General features: G+C 50.6%; 1 protein-coding gene across 2 annotated transcripts in view; it reads left to right on the top strand.

Annotated features, from left to right (window-relative positions):
- Window positions 1–19,348, top strand: part of GRM7 (glutamate metabotropic receptor 7) — a gene marked incomplete at both ends in the record, with an annotated part of 258,377 nt that overhangs the window by 146,807 nt on the left and 92,222 nt on the right. For both annotated transcript variants that reach the window (XM_084269732.1, XM_084269731.1), the window contains 2 exons: window positions 729–870; window positions 1,919–2,073. In XM_084269732.1, the coding sequence (XP_084125858.1) occupies window positions 729–870; window positions 1,919–2,073 (297 nt within the window). The remainder of the gene's footprint in view (window positions 1–728; window positions 871–1,918; window positions 2,074–19,348) is intronic.

Genomic DNA, 19,348 nt, shown 5'->3' with positions numbered 1-19,348 from the left:
CGCTGCTTGGGTTTGGGTTTTGTCCCCTAAAGCAAGCAAATAGCTGTAATACATGAATTGAGTGTTTCTGGGTGTGTTTATCTGGGCTGGCACTGCTTTTCTCAGTGCTACCTGTGTGTTTATGAGCAGCCTGGTTCACAGACACTCCATCTCCAGGCTTCAGCTGCTCGGGCAGCCCCATCCTGCCTGGGGATGGGCGTCTGGATGAGCACAGATCTTCCTGAATGGCCTTTGCTCTGCCAGCATCTCCTCTGCGCTTCCTGTTCCAGATCAGTTGTTTCGGGGGGAGGCTCTTCCCTCAATGTCCTTCCCTTGCAAAGTTACAAAGGAGTCTCAGCTCTCCTGAGCATCACTTGCCTTTCAGCCTGCTGCCGGGTTCCTCGCAGGCAGTTTAAGCTCGCTCAGGTCGCTGTTCGGTGGTGGCTGATGTTTCTAATCCCCCAACTGACTGGTTTATTTGTTTATTTTGCTTTTATACAATCCTGGTTTTGCCCATCTGTTCAACCCATGACCCAGGCACACAGATTATGTGTCCCCATGTGTGCTCTGGGCCAAACTCTCGTTGTACGAATCCCTGGGGAAGCTTGACATGAAGTGCTCTGTTAGGGCTGTGATCTGCTCGCAGAGCTTCTCTTCCCCCAGGCTGCCCTTCCAGCCTTGTGTGTGTCCTGCTGCCTTTCCCACACTCCCCACTGACAGAGTCCTCTTCTTTTCTCTTTCCCAAACAGGTGGGCTCTGCATTGCTCAGTCCCTGAAAATCCCCCAGGATCGCAAAGACAAGACCATCGACTTCGATAAAATCATCAAGCAGCTCCTAGAAACCCCCAATGCCAGGGCCATCGTGATTTTTGCCAATGATGAGGACATAAAGTAAGGATGACTGAGGGGTTTGATTCATTTGTGCTTGATAGCTATGCAGAAAAGAGAAGGCAGATGAGAATGTGAATAATGTGGTAAGAGCAACGTGGGGATGGGGCTGTGCACTGTGCAGGGGCAGCACCAGGCATGGAGGTGCTTTGGTGGCTGCCCCAGCTCGTGTGGTGCCCCAGAGCAGTGGGGAATGGAGATGCTGGTCAGGGCCTGAAATCTTTTCCTGGCATAGAGTTACTCATGCATTGGCTGGCAGACCAGTCCTTAAGCAGAGGCCTCAAGGAGATGCTCCCTCTCCAAGCTCACACTGTTATGTGTTCCTCCTTAGTTCAGAGCCGATTCTATGGCAAGTGATGGTTACTAGTGATGGAAGGGCTTGGGTGCTCAAGGTGCAGCCACATGTAGTTTTATAAGAGGAAATGGGCTCAAGCTGCCCCAGGGCAGGGTCAGCTCAGCTGGGAGGGAAAAGTTTTTCCCTGGCAGAGTTGTGGGGCTGTGGCACAGGCTGCCCAGGGAGGGGGCTGAGTCACCCCCTGGGGGTGTTTAACAGGGGGGAGATGAAGTGCTCAGGGATCCGGGTTAGGTTAGGATGGGAATGGTTGGACTCAATGATCCTAAAGGTCTTTTCCAACCCGGTGATTCTGTGGTGCACAAGGTTTAACCACATCCGACTTGCTCATACAAAAACATAAAGCCTCTTCTGACAGCCCAGCTCTCCTCTCTCTTGCCTGTGTTCCACATTCTCTTCAGATTTTGAGATTAGCTTTAAATTTTGATGGTGTTTTCTGTGGCTGAGGGGCTCAGCTCTACACACGAGACACAAAGGAGCCAGTGTCAGTTTTAGTGGGACCAGGATCTCAGACTTAGGACGTCGGGTGGGCGAAGAGAGGTCGGATCTGTGCTGTGCAGCGTGTTGTGAAATCCCAGGCTCTGCCGGTTCCAGGGATGTGCCACTGCTGTTTGTTCCCCAGTTGTAACATGCCACTTCCCTGAGCGACTGTACCCTGAAATGAAATTAATGTGTGAAACAAAATGTGCTTTTCCACAGGCAAATCCTGGCGGCTGCTAAGAGGGCGGATCAAGTCGGGCATTTCCTGTGGGTGGGCTCGGACACCTGGGGCTCCAAGGTGAGCCCCTTGCTTCAGCAGGAGGATGTCGCCGAGGGAGCCATCACCATCCTGCCCAAGCGAGCCACCATCGAGGGTAAGAGCTCCCTTCTGCCTGCCCCTCTCTCCTGCTTCCTGAAATGCTGGTGGGACGAAGTCCACCACCCATGGTGTTTTCTCCTGTGTGTTTTGTGAGCAAATGTGTGCAGACAGGGTGTGATACGAGGAGTATAAAGCGCAGTGAGTAACTCTTCCTCTCCTGAAATTTTCCTGAGTGTCTGCATTCCTCATCTGCACACTGCCTGTTGGTTCCACAGTCGAGATGCCACCAGCAGTTATTTATTAGAGGGGCGATTTCAGAGCTGGTATTAAGCTGTGGGGATATGATGGGGCCTTTGTCACTTAAAAGAGAGTGAACTAAAGTGATTGTAGCGTTTCACGTAAGTAGGAAGAGAGAAACTTCCATGATTTGTGTACCCTCTCTGAAGGGGTGAGTCAGGTTTCTGTGGGAGAACTGAAAGTTCAGGTTTCAATCAGCAGTTTCCATTTAAACTTAGCTTAACTTTTATTTCATTCAGGTCAAGCACTATGTTTATTTACACATTGCTTGTGTGCTTCACAAGTACATGTATCTGGACATACATGTGTGTGGACGTGAAAACTGCTGGAAATAGGGGTTTTGTGACGACTTTCTTTAAGTCCTGAGGTGTTTGGTGTGGGATGTGTCCTCACTGTGTCATCCCTTCTGTCCATATAGATACCTCCAGGCAAACCAGGCTCACAGATCAGAGTCCATGTTCTCTAGAACATGAGCAGAAATGCTCTTTACATGGGAGAGGCACTGAGTGAAGAAAACAGGCTCCTGAGCTGGCACACGGCGTTGTGCTGGGCAGGGGCCCCAAAGACCCCTTGAACCACCTTAAAATAGGTTCTGGTGTCGTCACACACTGGAAACCCAAAAATCTGCCTTGGTTTTTACAGTGCCTACACCTCATCAGTTATTCTTCTCAGGTTTACAGTAGGCTTCATCCTTTTACGTTCTTTACACCCTGGAGGCATTTTCACAAGTTACTTCTCCATAAATACGTACAGCTGATGGACAATGAAGGGGTTTGCTTCTGAAACCAGGATATTTTAATAATCTTTTCATAGTCTCCACGTTCATCCCTGAGGGTTTCTGACACAGAAACAAACACTCTGCCAACAGCACAGAGAAATAAAAACTTTCCCAGATTGTTTGTTTCATTCAAACTATTTCCCCCTGTGACAGCTGGGAAAGGCTCAGGCTGGTTCGTACCTTTTCCTACCCCATCCGTCCATCCCTAATTTCCCTCTATATCTACTCAGTCCTGTTGGGAGAAGAGCACAGAGCAAATTCCCATTCTCCTGAAGCAGTTTCCCAGAACTCAGCATTCTCCCTCTCAGACTGATCCCGTTTCCATCTCACCCACAAAGAGACAGATCCAGTGAGATCTGTTACTTACAGAAATGATATTCACATTTCTTTCCTCAGTGAGGCTGGTATCCACATGGATCATCTGCCTTCCTTGCAGCTAGGCTGCTGCCTGGCGGTTTGTTTTCCCCTCTGTTGTTGTAGTAATTTGGTTTGGCCATGAATCCAAGAGAACTGGGAAGAGATGTTTTAATGTTGTTCTTTTGTCATCCAGCAACAAACATCTGCTTCCTGAAATTTAGTAATGCATGTCTCTGGATGAATACATAAAATAAATGGAATAAGAAGCCTTGATTTTTCCCCTATAAATCGATGGCACCAAACTGAATTAGCAGGATGGAACTCGGTTTGCACTGAAGGACCGTGTCTGGAGCAGGGTCCCAGGATGGGCAGCGGTGCTGCTGCCTACCCCACAGGCTCCAGGTCAGGGCAGCAGGTCTGTTCCCACTGCATTTGTTGAGAAGCTCTTCAGCAAGGATGAATAATTACTACACTCCTCAAGAGCATCCTTTCTTTTCCTTTCCTTTTATCCCTGCCTACAGAGTATTTGCCACACGTTAGAGCAGATCCCTAGCCAGCTTCCCTGGAAGCATGGAGTGCTGCAGCCCCCCTACCTGGACCTGAATACATGATGCTGCTCGCCTCTTCTCGTGCTTCCAGGGAAACTGTTAGGCTGATAAGCCAGGAGGCGTTGAATGGGGCTGGAAATGAACCTGCCTGCATGTTGCCTGCACACTCAAGTGCGTCTGGTTGGCTTCAGGCTGTCCGAGTTTTGCCACCTGTAAAGCTCCTGGCTGTGTAAGTCATGGGCTGAAGCAGTCATTATCCCACAAAAGGGCATTTTCAGTGACTGCTTCTGCCCCAGCTCTGCCTCTTCAGTTCCCAGCACAGAGGTGACACACCAGTGTGCTGTTTGCACCTCCCTGCACGGATGCTGTGTGAGGTTCCCAGGTTTGGTAACGGGGTGTCCCAGCAGCCACCAACTCCAGAGCATCCGAAGCTCTCAGCTGCTCCTCGAGCCAGGCTCAGCCAGCCAGTGATTCATCTCAGGGCTTGATGTCGCTCTCAGGACAGAACTTCCTTTGCCTTACTCCCACAGGGTGACTTAGGAAATCATTCCATGAGCGGAATTCATTCGTCTTAAGTCAGTCGTGGTAGAGCCCGATTGTGCTTGATGTAATTATGCTGGAAGGATAAAGTTGCATCTTATTTGCATAATTGCAGTAGACAGTGAGCTGGAGGAAGCACACACTTAAATAGTAATCACTTCATGGAAACTCGTGTTTGAGAGGAGCTCTGCAGCCAGCGTAACTGGGTAGCAACAGGGCTAAAAGGCTGTGTGAGGCTTTTGGGGAGGAGGAGCAGGGTCTATTGATTTGCAGCACAACTGTGGCAGCAGAATACTGTATTCTCCTTGTGGTCACACTGAACTCTTCCAAAGCAAGGTTGTGATGGTGTGTCCTCATGCTCACTGTTTACTAAAACTTCAGCCCAGCCCTGCAACTCCTCAGGGGAACAAGCACAGTGCTCTGTGGTGCAGAACTTCAGGGACCTGTGTGTGTGGATGGCAGAGTGTGCAGTCCCAGGCCTTGTTCCCATAGTCTTTTACTCAGAATACCAGATCCTTGAAATGTTTTTGTGAGAAGGTGCAATTAACCACGGGGCGAGTGTTAGTGCTGGAAGATGAGAAAAATTAAACGGCTTAAACAACAGACAAAAGATGTATTTTCTAATTAAAGTTCTAATGGGATGTGGTATTATTATTACTATTATATTCATTTTACAATAATAGAGAAATGAGGAACATCTGCGGCTCTGTGTGTGTTTGACATTCGTTACAACAGCAACACAACATCAAAAAATCTGCAGAAAATCTCCCTTCAGAAGGCGCTGGGTGGGATGTTGCCTACTGCTGCTCTGCTCCCCAGAACCCCCCTCCTCCTTCATCCCCCAGAATAGGAAGAGTAACTGAGCACATGGGAGAAGTTCCTGTATCACTTCGGGGTTGAAGGATGCAGCGTGCCACAGGACGGGGAAATGCCAGTGAGTGTGAGCTCCTGGAGGGTTTGGGGCAAGGAAAAGCCGGCTGTTACGGGGGAAGGAGCTGAGGTGGAAGTGGGAGATGTTAAGGAAAGTGTAGCAAGGTCCCAGAATTTCAAGTGCCAGAGGGAGAATGGAAGCAGAGTGGAAAATGAAAGGAAAGTTTGAGTGGTTTGTCCCGGCAGCGCAGCTGAGCTGCTTGCTGCCCGGCTGGCAAATCACCGCACGGAGTGGTCCTCTCCTCAGGCAGCACTAGATGTTCTAGGGGAGAGTGTAGACCGTCCAAACCAGCTGGGAACAAAGTGTGGAAACACTCCAGGATTCTCCTGGGTTGGCCCATCATCCCAGGTGACGGCTGGGATGAGCCACAGTCCTATGTCTTTGTGGATGGAAACGAATGGGGAAAATACAGAGTGTCTTCGGTTTAGGAAATGTGAATCGTTCAGGAGGCCAAGAGAGAGACAGGCAAGTCATTCCTGAAAATCACTGCCATCTTTTTAAGGACTCCAGATGCCTCCAGTAGCTCTTCCAAAGTTTCAAAAGTCAATATATATGATTTCTGTGAATCTAAAATGTCTCTGTTCAGGGATATCTTAGAAATTATCTTGACCTCAACTGTAAAGGTGATGACCAAGGATCTCCTTACCTTGTGCCTCTGTCTGTGTGAGAATTTTAGGACTGGGCTGATACACTGTGGCATCCATGCTACTTACTCAGTGCTTTACCATACCTCCTCCTTCCTCTAACTCTTTGTCTTCTGAAATATTTTTAATTATCTTTTCTATTTATATGTGATCTGTTTTCATGGGCACCAGCTCACAGTGAAATGAAACCATGGAGAGGAGAAGCTGTGAGAGAAATAGAGGCTAACATACATATATATATATTTAGATATATATATATACACACACATATATAAATGTTAATTATTTTGAGAGTCTGGTGAAATGCTTTTCCAATGATGAAAAAAAAATATGCTTTGTGTTCTGAGATGAGAATTTGATGCAGCTGAGGAATGGGATTCAGGCACGTTTAAGATTAATGGTGCAATTCCAGCAAGCTGTGGATGTGCTGAGGTTTGCGGTCTCGTGAAGCTCTGTGCTGTGGAGTTAAAGGATGGCTCAGAGCCAGCCCAGGGAAGTGCACTGCTATTTAAAAAAAAAAGAGAGAAGCATTACAAGTGCTGTAAACCAACATAACTGTCCTTGAATTTTTCAGTTGTTTGTCTTCCAAATAGATGGTGAATCATGGGTTTAATGTTTCGGGTTTATTTCCAGCAGGAGCTGATTTGCTTTGGTTTTGTTTGGGCAGGATTAAACCCATAAAAAAATAATGAAACAATAGCCATTTAAGGAAAAATTAGAAGCAAATTATATCTCCCTGTTTAGTGGCTCTCTAGTATTTTACCTTCATGTCCCCAGTCCAGCAAAGCAAAGGAGCTCAGGGTTTGTTCTCCGCTGTTAGAGATGAATTTTATCCACATTAATAGAAAGGGGCATGCTGTTCTGGGTCTCCCCATGGCTGCCTTTACCCCAGGATGTTTTTTCTGGGAAAGATGTGCTTTGTGCAGCATTGCCCACCTCCTCCCTGGACAGAACTGCCTGGTATCTCATAAGAATGTCTGTAAAATAATCAGGTTTGGATTCTTTTTGTTTCCAGCCCAGTTGAGCCTTTTTCAGCGCTCTGTTGCTCTCAAGCTTTTGCTCTGTGTCCCTGGGGCAGGAGCACATGCTTGTGAGAGAGGAAGTGAGATGGAAAGATCTGGCTGGGGGATGTTGGTTCATCCCTGGCTGCAGGGCCAGGGCATCGCTGCTGCCTCACTGTAACAGAGCCCATGGATGCCAAAAGCCAGAGGGGACACCCATTGTAAGGGGAGAGATGGGAGCATGGACCATCGCTCCCGAATTTACTCCTCCTTCTCATCACCTTCCCCGAATCTTCCTCTCATCTCCTTGCCATCACCCATCTGACTTGTTTTACCTCCTGTGCTGCTTGAAGGGCGCCTGCCTTGGTGGATTCATTCTTCCTTGGCTGTCTGAGGGCAGTGGGATCAGCTCCACAGCCTGCCCATCCCTCACTACCAGCAGTGGGCTCTGGTGCCTGGGAGAGGGCATGGGACCAGTTTGCCTCTGGGTTCTGGACTTTTAAGTGGTGTCATTACGACCTACGTCAGTCAGGATACACTTCAGGGACACTTTGGGTCAGTAGGTCGAGAGAGCATCTGGTTTGGATGCTCTAACAAGTAACATCTGCAGGAAAGACAATGTGGAGGAAGGTTTATTTGCATTTTCCCTCCACGAGTAAATTGTCTTTACCACCTTGGGAAGGAAAATGCTGCGGGTGTTGTGTGGGCACGTTCGTGTGTAAACAGAGAGGTGTCCTCTGTTTCAGAAGGTTTGTTATTTCACCCACGTGTCTGTTGAACTGATGCTTTCGATGGTGCTCCACACCCCTCACAGAAGGGCTGTCAGCTGGCCGAGCGCAGGGGAAGGAGCGATTTACCTTTCACATGGTGTTTGGAGTCATTCTACCTGCAGACTCGTTGGGAATGTCTCTTTCCCAATGCTGGTGAAGCCATTAATTGAATTTAAATTAATACCATGGTGAGCCAGGAATCCAAAACGCACTTGCAGCCTTGGAAAGTCTATGGGGTATTGGTTCCAGACTGTTGAATAGGGACTCTTGGAGTTAAGATGAGCTTTGGGTCCTCCTCTCCTTGCCTCTTGCCTGGTTACACCTGGACTCAGGACAGACAGACGGACTGGCTGGGCTGTGTATTGAGGCAGGCGTCACATCGCTTGCCTGACAGCTCTTCCCTAGGCTGCCTGTTTGAAGCCCCGTGATGTAAAGCGTGGTGCAATTAAGTGTTGGCTGAAATAGCGCTGCGGCAGTGACACCCGGTCTCCTGAGAGGGGCAGATGTGGGGATGCTGGGGATGCAGGCAGACGGGGTCTGCTGGCTGGCTGCGGGCAGGGAGCGCACTGTCACGGCAGCGCTGCGGTGGCGATGCAGTGCTTGCATGGAAAAGGCTTTGCGGGGAGATTTGGTAAGTTCAGAGAGACAGTAGCTTAAGGGCAGCGTTACTTTTTAATAGGCAGATACAGAGGAGTTAAGTAACGCGATTTTTACAAAGTTTGAAATTCGTGTGGCTTTTGTAGCTCTCTCTTAACTGAGGGCGCTGGAGCTCTCGGGTTTATTTTCCCCCTTTTGCTCAAGACCCCCTGTGAGTGTTGCTCACAGAAAGGCCATCCCAGCTGGGATCCCTGTGCTACCACCTGCTCAAAGGAAGGACCCCGTAGGGCTCCAAACCCACGCTCTGGTGAGGCAACACCTTCAGAACACCCCCACGTGCCTTGGCAACTCAACGTACAAACATCCACACTGTTCCCCTGCGGCGTTCAGTCCCTGCAGCTCTTTTGGGATTTCCTGGGCAGTTTGAAGGTATGACCTGGGTAGGGCATTAAAGAGAGTTATCTGCCACTGCTCAGTGTGAGGCACAGCTCATAACCACAGAGCAAGAAGTTCCACCACATAGGAGGTTTGAACCAATGCCTTTTGGGATGGCGGCGCCGCTTCAGGGCAGGGAAATTAGGTAGGAGGCTCTAATTGGGCCATAAAGAAGCACTGTAAAAGAAAGATTTAAGGAGCTTTCCCCTTGGCCCTTGGAATGCAATAAGCTGCTCAGCCAGCCCATGGCAGCCCTGCCTTCCTCAGCATCGAGGTGCTGCTCTGATCTGCGCCCGCTGCCGTGCGCTCCGAGGGTATCTGCATTCCTGCACCTCATGGATTGCTCCCAGGGCTTCTGTTGGTATTTTCTCTTTGATGTTCATAGTTAACTGTTATTTCAGGACACTGGAGATTGTGTGGGTGGTTGTTTTGAGAGAGATGTGTACACACACACACGCATGCACTACCCAGAATGCTTGATGCTGCAAGAAATAACCCACAGAATAATGTTCAGCTATTGATCCCTGTTCGGTTGTATTCTCAGTGGTCTCTGTTTTGAAATACCCTGAACTGCACCTCCTGAAGAACAATTTTCCTCTCTCTAGCACCAGAGCTGTTGGAGTTGTCTGTCAGACACATTTGGGCAGAGTATTTCCATCCAGAAAGGAAGATGTTGGTTTCTAGGAAGCCTGTGGTCTTTGTGTGCCGGCTCCCGGTCCACACCTGATCTGGGAGGCACCTCCACACCTTCCTCTGCAGGTTTGCTCTGCCCAGAAGGCATTAAGGCGTATCCATGACAAGAGCAGCTTCGTGGGGATCTTCCTCCCCTCTCTGTGTCTTCCTCCCTCCACAGCCGCCGCCTGCACTTCCTGCAGCTTTGCAGGAGCCAAGGGCAGCATCCAGCCTCTGGGTCCGTGCACGGGGTGCTCAGCCACACGTGGATGGCACACAGCAAGCACGTGAAGATGCCAAATGACTGTTTCCTATGCAACCCACCCCCCGGATTATCAAATCCTGATGTTTTCTAGTGCTGTGAGCCTTTGCTTCTGTGCAGAGTTTCAAGCCTCATTTGCTGGAGGAATTCATTTTCTGTTTGTCAGTAAAACTGGCAGGATTTCCTGGATCTGGGGAGCGATGAGGCTACAGGGGCCTCGCCGGACCCCGCATGAGCCAGCGCCGTCTGGGCTGCTGGGGCAGAGCAGGCTCGTGGGGGGCTGCAAGGGAGTGATGCTTTCATTCAGGTCTCTGTTTAGGCGTGATGGTCCCCATCCAGGGCTGCTTCAGTGGGGATGGGGAGGGAGAGGAAGAGTTCCTCTCTCCTCTTTGCATGAGTAGCATCTCTCCTGATACTGGTTATACTGTGAGTTGGGAGGTTAACACATGTCTCCAGCTCACAGGAACTGTATTGGCAGAGTGTTTGTTTTGCCATGTTCATTTAATACATTTTTCATGTAACAAAGTAATCACAGGAGCTTTCTGAAATAAACAGGGGAAAACAGCCATGAACAGTGATAGGACGAGGGGGATGGGTTTAAATTGGAAGGGGGGAGATTTAGATTGGATGTTAGGAAGAAATTCTTCACTACACGGGGGGTGAGGCCCTGGGACAGGGTGCCCAGGGAGGTGGTGGCTGCCCCCTCCCTGGGGTGTTCAAGGTCAGGTTGGATGGGCCCTTGAGCACCCTGGGCTTTCATTAGAAGGGGGTGTGAGTACAGCATCCCTGTCTGCAAGTCAGTACCTGCCACTGTGTGTGGGAAGGACGTGTGTGCCAGTGCCTGTGTCTTCCTGCAGGAGCAGCTGCTGATGAATGGTCGTAGCTCTTGCATGGGGACCTGGAGCATCCCAGGAAGGATCTCTGCAGGCTCCAGTTTCTCTGGTGCTGGGGCTCCATGCACACCAGCACACACGAGTCGTGGGTTTCTGGAACAGGCTGAGCTCCTCCGAGTGAGATGGGTTCAGATGCAAAACTAGATGTGTTTGTTTTAGGGAGTGGGCAGAGATCAGAGAAGGCTTTCTTGTTTGGTGGGCTGTTTCTTTTCCTTTCTCATTGTCAATGCTTGGATGCTTATAGGCTTTTGAAAGTAATTATTTAGGAAACAATACACAGAATAATACACATAATTTCCTTAAAGATGATACGGTGGCTGGTAAAGCGGCCACTTCACTCACGCTGGGTTTGCAGATCTGCTTCAGGAATGAGTTTTCATTTTGAGGACTGACTGTGTGACAACACTCTGATGACCAAAGGGAATGGAAGGTAATTTGGAAAAAAAAAGCCCTGAGTGTAATCACATATGCCAGCTCTTTAGGAAAGTGAGGCAGGAGTCAGTAGATCGATGATCTTCATCTCCTGGTGAGGGCAGATAAACACAAACCTTCTGTCTCCCAGCTAAAATATAATTGTGGGGTGCTGAACAGAGCCCCCTAGTGCCCCCCACCATGGGCAGCGACACCCCCACCAGCACAGTAGCCACCGATGGTTCAGCATCTTCCCGTTGAGTAGGTGCAGAGCCAGTGTCTTTGCTTCTCTCCACTGGGGTAGATGAGGATCTCGGCGCGCTCCCAGCAGGGCACATCCAGGGGTGCCTGCATCACCCTGAGTTCCCACCAATGTTTCTGATGTGAAACTAAACTTTTGCTTCTCTCTCCCCACAATCTCTTTCCAGGGGTATTTGTAGCAGTTAATCTCTTCAAAGTATCCTTCAGGTACCCGTGTAATGAGGAAATCCTTTCCATCTCTGCTTTCAAGTTTCTGTGTTTCTTGGTTTAATTACCACTTCAAGCAGCACAAATTTCCAAAGAGAAATGCTGTAGATCCAATGGAAGGAGCTGCTAATGACACCTGGGCGCTGGGTACAGGAGCCAAGGAGGCCACGGGAAGGGCTGGGCTGCTGTGGAGGGAGGGAGAGGTGCTGACTGTTGCTGTTTGTGTGCTGGTGTCGGCAGCAGCGCAGGGCTCAGGCACTGTGTCATGGGAGGTGGGGGGCACAGGGGATGCTGGCTTGGGGGTGTTGTGTGGCCGCCAGCCCTGTCCATGCAGGATGGGGATGGGCACTCGTGGTTGGATGTTGGCTGTGGCTGCAAGCTGCTTCAGAGGCTTTCCAGCTGCTGCAAGCAACTGTTTAAGTCAGGAAGGCCTGGAGCATCTCCCCTGTGAGGAAAGGTTGAGTGAGCTAGGGCTGTTCAGCCTGGAGAGAAGCAGCCTGAGAGGGGATCGGATCAATAGCTGAAGGGTGGGACACAGGGGGACATGGGCAGCCTCTGCTCAGTGTCTGTGGGGACAGGACAAGGGGCAATGGGCTCAAGTTGGAGCACAGGGAGTTCCCCCCCAGTCTGGGGAAGAACTTCTTCCCAGTGATGGTGAGGGAGCCCTGGGACAGGCTGCCCAGGGGGTGTGGAGTCTCCTTCTCTGGAGAGATTCCAGCCCCGTCTGGACACCGACCTGTGTGACCTGTCCTAGGGACCCTGCTTTTGCAGGGAGTTGGACCCCATGGGCTCTGGGGGTCCCTTCCAACCCCTACGATGCTGTGAGTCTGTGAAGCTAAGAGGTGCAGTAGCCTCGTTCTGTGGGCTTTTTGTCATTTTGGGGGGATTTTTTTTCCCCCTCCTGGAAAACCAGCAGGTTTGTGAGATGAAAGTGGAGAAGAAAGGTAGCCAGGCTGGCTGAGAGCACACCTCAGTGCCTGGTGGGGTGGCAGCAGGGTGGCAGGGGCCATGGATCACTGCACAGTGGGGATCCACTCTGCCTTTTGGCACTTCTCAGCAGCGTAATGCTACTTCAGATCCCTGTACCTCTCACACCCTGTGAACGTTTGCACCAAGCTGCTCACTTCCTTCCATGGGACCAATAGAAAGTTTAATATAGTACTGCAGCAACTTTAATTTGTGGAATTAAATTGATGTGCTTTAATTAAAAAAAAAAAAAATTCCTCTAAATCACACCTGAACTCTTCCTTTAATGTCTCCTTAGAATTTAAATTATGTTTTTAGCTTTGGCAATTATTTAAAATGCTGATGTGTCAATCCCCAAAGAGAGAATACTTGTCTCGAGTATTGCCACTTGAAATTTTGGGAAGCCACACAGATGTTCATCTCCTCATTATGGAAATAATGTATTTGGTTAATGTGTTGGTATGAAGAGAGGGGAATACAAATTATCTTGCAACTTGAGAGCCATTTAAAACTTTCCTTATGTTTCGGCTGCCTTATTCATGTCTCCTGAGGCACCCCTGAGGAGAAGGTCCCCCAACTCTGCCAGGTTTGGAAGTGCCTCTGCCAGCTCCAGCCAGGGTCCTGCTGCCTGTTCCCAGCAGCCCCACTGGGCGCCGGGGCAGGGAGATGGATGGGACTCACTCTTGCTGCCTCAGCCATGGCAGTTACTGCTGGGTCCGTGTCTTCTCAGGAGACTGGGGTGCTGTTGGCTGGGCAGGAGACTCCCCGGGTGCTGTCACCACAGCCTCGTGGCTTTGGGACACACTGGAAGTGCAGAAAAAGGTGGAGAGGATCCGAGGCAGGAGCTGGTAGAGGGCTCATGCCCAGCAGGGATGCTGCACCAGGGCTGGGATAGCCCTGTGCAACGGGGAGTGCAGAAGCAGAGGTGATGAGCAGTGGATGCTTGGCAGATATTCTGCTCCTGAAATGTTTTGATCAGATGGAAAACCAGTTTTGCTTTCCCTAAAAGCCACAGGATATTTCAGGGACAAGTATAGGGGGTGATACGGGTGCTCCTGAGCGGGACTCTGTGGTCTCAAGGGCATCGTGGCCAGCCTGGGTCATTGTACTGTACCCCCCCAAAGCCCCAGCACCCATCCCTGTTCCCTGCATCTGAGCACGTGTTCCTGATGGTGGTTTTGTGGTTCAGTGTCCCTGGTGTGCACAGTCAGAGCGGGAGGTGACACTTTGTGTTGGCAGCATCCACTGAGAGGGCTGCAGGGAGGGAGAGGCCAGGAATTGTATCTCTGGGATGAGCATCCCAGCACGCTGTGGCTGGTGTTACTGAAGCTGCTCTACCACCAAGCTGTCAGTTGTCAACAGTCAAGGAAGTAATTGATCTATTTTAAACAACTTTAAGGGAAAAAGGAAGGGAAGGGGGCAACAGAGCTTTTGGGCAGTGCTTCCTTAGGGGCATTACCTCAGGGGGATTTGAAAATCAGATGGGTAGCCTACACGGGAGTTTAAACTGAGCTGTGACTGGGTGCTGACAGTGCTATGAGCTGTGCCATGCCCACACAGCCACTGTCAGGCTCGCAGGGCCCTGCTGTGGGTGCTGCTAAGCGAGGGCTCCGCAGGGGAGCAGCATCCTGTCCAACTCCCTGACCCAAGAGCTGCGGTGCCGTCATCGCGCCGGTGTAACCACATCAGCAGCTCCCGGTGCCTGGCCTGGGGGGCTGTGTGTGTCCAAGTGTGGGACACTTGGAGCATGCACAGAGACTGTGGGATGCACGGGCACATTTGTACGTGCTGTAATTATTCCTGTTGACATGGTAACGCTCCAGCGAGGCACAGGCAAATCCATCCAGAGGAGGAAGGAAAAGGAGCCCTGTGTGTCGCAGGAGTTGGATGCAGCCTGTGGAAATGCTGTTAGAAGCACAGTGAATCCCTCATCCTGATGCTGGGCTGCAGCTGCCCGGTGTGAGCAGCCCCTCGTGCTCCCTCCCATACCCAGGTACGTCCCGGCCTCCCCCAGCACACATCCCGCCTTGTGCCCCACTCCCACCGCAGGAAGAGGACAGGCTTTGGGTTTTCTTTGGGGTTACACCTCCCCAGCACAGAAAACAACGTGGCTGAGCAAGGATTTGGCATTTTGTGAGTCGATTTAAGTGCCTGTGCCGGGCCGGGGGGTGTGCAGACCTCTGAGGGGCTGTCATGTCTTGATGGCTCAGAACCTCAGGCATCTTCCCAGAGGATGGAAAGTTACCCCTCGTGTAGCATCACTGTTGGCCTGTCCTTGGCTCCTCTGCCGAATTCGAGCGGGTGCCAGCAGCGGTGTGGGGTGGCATCGCCCGAGCGGTCAGGGTGCTCTGGGGATGCCAAACCTCAGCCCCCTACAGCGGTGCTGGGCAGGGAGCAGCTCACTCTGCATCCCGATTGCGTTTTGTTCTTCCTGATGCTCAGCTTTAACCTGTTGAGCACAGCACAGGGAGGGGGACTTGTGTGGTTTTATCCTCATTGTGAATTATGCGAGCAGATGACTGGAGTTTAAAGGCTTTTAAGGCTGCACAACGTGCATTTTGTCTGCTGCAGCTATCAAAGTGAAGAAAAACCACTCTCATGTCCTGCTTTTAGATCTTCTGTATCTTTCTGGGTTTGCTGCTCTGCATTATTGAAAGGGAACAGGCTGCGGAGCGGCTGCTCCCGCTCAGCCCCAGCGGGTGGGGAGGAAGATCTCAGATAACCGGCGGGAGGAAGGCATGGGTGCACACCAAGGCACTTGGTTAAATACTCAATTGTGAGTGAAAAACTGCAATAACAGCTCAGAACTTGAGGGGAAGTGTTATTACAGAGCGATCTGCATCCCAACCCATGGGTCTGGCTTGCCACCGCTTCACTCTGTGCCCCTGGGTGAGCTGCTGCTGGACTCTGCTCGAGTTCTGCTGCCCAGGAGATGAATGCAGAGGCTGATCTATTTTTCAGTAAAGCAGAAAGCAGCAGATAATTTGAAAATGAGAGGAAAACCAGGTATTAACTACGTTATCTCATGATATGTATCAAAAAACCCCTTCTGCTCATCTCCCAAGGTGTGGGGAGGGCAGTGCCTCACAAGCAAGGTCCTGGCAAGACAAATCGCCCATTTCCAGTAACTGGGCACCAGGAAAGGGTGAAGTACTGGGGGAGACGTTCTGCTGCTGGATGTGTTTGTGAATCTGGCCTGACTCTGGGATATTTCCAGCAGATCCAGATCCTCACTTACGGAGGAAGCTTGTGGGAGCAGCATTCCTGCCTCAGCCGGGACTCCGCGTTGCAATTCATAAAACAGGCAGGAGCTGGAATAATCAGTGCATTGTTCAGGAGAGCACCCCCTGCTTAACACCCCTGTTAACCTAGGAAGTCCCTCTGCAGCTCAAACCCAAAAATCTTTCCATGGTAGGAAGCCTGCAGTTGTTCGGAGGAAGAGGAGCACAAGCTGCCTTCATCTTCTGCCCTGTAACAGCTCTCGGTGCCCTCGAGCATGGGTTTGGTCTTTCCTTGTTCATAAAGAAACCAGTGGGTCACTCTGGGTTAGCCCATCAGCCTCCTGCCCAGGCACGAGGACGATCTGATGCCATCCAGGAGACCACAGCAGCAAGAGGAGCCGGCGATGGGGCCGAGCTCCTGGGGGTGTGTGTCCAGCAGCCGCTGCGACAGGAGAATCACGTCCCCCACTGTGGCCACTCGCTGGGATGGCAATAAAAATAGCAAATAAGAGAAAGAAACCGAGGGGTTTCTCCTGTTTATATTGATATAAATGGGAGCTCAGTGGAAGCAAGCAGTGCCTGAGGGCAATAAAATGTAGAATAGTGAATAATAACATCCTTCTGTATTAACCTCCCTATTGCAGCACTGGCTGGGCACCACCGAGGTCACGAGCTCAGTGCCGTGGCAGCTGTACAATTTGATGATAAGGATGGTACTTAGCTGATATATATTTCTCTACTTCCATAGTAGGAGCTTCGTAGCTTACATCCCAGATTGCCCCAAGTGTGGCCAGCTGGGGTCCCTTTGTTTGTGCTTTAGGTCATGTATCTGAAGTCTGCTGTGATGTGAAGTAAAACCCCCTTTCTCACTGTTCTAATCGAGCGCTATTAAAGCAGCAAACAAAGCATTTTTACAGCATGAAGGAAGTTAATAGCATCACTTAGTGTTACGGCCTTTTTATGGAGTAAGAAGGTCACGAAAACATCTATAGACTCAAGAGTCTATAGCCTATTTAACGGCTGCACAACACTATGTAGTGGGTGGCTGGGGCGACACAATAAAGTCTGAAGAAGGGCCGGCTGTCTTAAAATTGATCTTATCATTCCCACCCAACACTTCTGCCCCAGAGTTAGTGTCAGTAAATTAAACTGGTCTGGTTTGAATGCTGGGAAAACGAGAACGTGATTTGAGTAACTGCTTTCAGCTCACTTGGCATCAGCAGTCGTAGTAAGTGAGGGTTTAGTAGCTGGGTAAATAACAGTTGCGTAACGAGCAGTCGTTAGTGTGGACAGGCTTTGGACAAGGTAGAGAAGGGGAAAGTTGTTATAAACTGATAAAATCATTTCTCCTGTGAAATCGGGTCGATACATCGTATTTGCTCTCAAGCCACCCTGGGGCTGAGGTGAGCACACTGCAGGCACTTCAGGTGAGGAATGTGGTCAGCAACAACTTTGCGGTTTAATTAGGCTTAATTGTCTTCCATATTCAGTAGCCCCAGAGCCCTGGAAGTCCCATGAAGTAGGTGTGTGTGCTGGGGATTGGCTAAGCGAGAAGCGACAGGCGTGTCTCTCAGAGACCACACCTGCTCTGCTTATGCCAGAGCTCGTTACCCTGGTGGATCTTCACGAGCCACCCGCCCGCTGTTTGCAGCCTGGAAGCATCACTTCCAGAACTGGCTTCGCTGGCGCCAGGTCAGCATCAGATCCCGTATCTTTCTCTCATCCTTTTCCTAGGGGATCGCTGTTTCTTGGGCACCATCCTGTGCTGCCCTCTCTGCAACCCGCCCTTTCCCCGTGCCCGACGCCCTCCCCATGACAAATGCCTCCTCCTGCCTTCCGCCTGGTTTATCCTCCGAAGCACGTAGAATCCCCTCAGCTGTCTCTGCTGGGGAAGCTGAGCCTTCTGCTTTCAGGCAGAAAATGGGCACTGTGCAACATCAAATGGAAGGAGAGATGTGAGATTAATGCTGGAAATAAATCACCTGGGGGGGGGTTGGGTGCAAAAAGCATCACAAGTCAGCAAGCCTCAGAATCGAGCCGCCCTTGTAAGTGTTCCCAGCTCCTCAGAGCTGCGGGAGCCTTTCTCCCTCAGAGATGCCCTGGGCACAGGAGGGATTCCTGGGAGCAGAGGGGGAGGCTGGAGTGCTGAGAGTGTTCCCTGGGCAGGGCTGGGGGCTGTGCTCCCTCTCTCTGTCCCTGACTGCATCCAGCGGGGCAGGAGATGCTCCCACCCACCCCAGGAATTTCCAATTTCAGCCCCATAAGCGCTGCTGGTACCTCCTGTCCCACCCAAAGGATGCTCAGGCTCTTCCTCTCCTCACCTGGCCTTCTGCACCCCCTCTGCAGTGCTCAGGATTGGGCCCCTTCCCTCCCTCCCTCCTTTTTTAAGTGTTTTATCGCTATGTAGTTAATTTATATATTAATCCTGGGGTGGGAAATAAATGAACCCATTAGGTAGTATCGTCTCTCTATGTGTAAGAATAATGATTTAATCAAATCACAGTGATTTAAAGTAATAAGAGATTTATTTTAATTTGTAAAATCTCATAAAATGACTATCTATATCTCTTAGAGGTATTTGCAGAAAAAAGTAATTTTCTTAAGTATGATGTATGGGGAACACTGGGAAATCGCTGAATCTTGTCACAGGGGTTAGTACTTGGCTGGGAACAGGAGTAAGAAGTGATTATTCCTGCTTTTTACATTGAAGCATTTGGCTTTTTTGGTTGGGTCAGGGAATTCTGTGAGCCCCCACACCCAGAACTCGCCGTCTGATGGTCAGCACTATGCATGGAAGTTGTCTTGATGCCTTCAGAAGGACTAAGGTTGAGCACAAGCTGAAGTCTGTTGTCGTGACAGCACACACGTTTGCCTGCATTTCAACTTGTCATGTTAATTAACGAGCAAAGTGTCCAAGATGGGATGAGCAGGACGATGTCCCCCTGGCCCAAAGCCCCAGCTTTGCCAGGCTGGGCTGTGTTTGCAGGGCAGCCTGGTGCTGTACACGAGGCATGGGAGTCGTCACAGAGACAGGGCAGAACGTGGATTTTGGATTGCTCTGAGGTAATTAGAAGTGTTGGCTCATCCCAAGAGTTAATGAGTCGCAGGGCAGGCTGAGTGTGGTGCTGCCAGTGTCGATCCCCACCGTGATTTCAGGCGTTCCTCCCCTCTGCCCCGACCTGGTGTTGCCGGTTGTAACCCGCTCTGCAGCATCTGACCCCCTATTTCACCACATGTGATCAGTGATGGAACAAGGGGAGCGGAAGGTGCTGTTCATGGACCCGTCTCCACATCCCCTTCAGCCACGTCCCCCTCCCCTCGGGCTTGGAGCCCGCTTGCCCAGCTCTGTGCTTGCTGGCATTTCACATGCCGGTGCCTCCCGAGCAGGGTTGGTGCCCATCCCTGCAGTGCTCCAGGCTCAGGAGAGCTGGGGAACAGCTGTGGTCGTGGCTATTAAAGAAACTGAGGTGACATCAATCCCTACACGTTAGCTCACGACTAATTACACGGCACTAATCATTGTGTGGCTCCATCGCAGC

This window comes from Gallinula chloropus (genome assembly GCF_964237585.1).
Source record: "Gallinula chloropus genome assembly, chromosome: 12".
Lineage (NCBI taxonomy): Eukaryota > Metazoa > Chordata > Aves > Gruiformes > Rallidae > Gallinula > Gallinula chloropus.
This window is presented reverse-complemented; position numbering and strand designations above follow the sequence as displayed.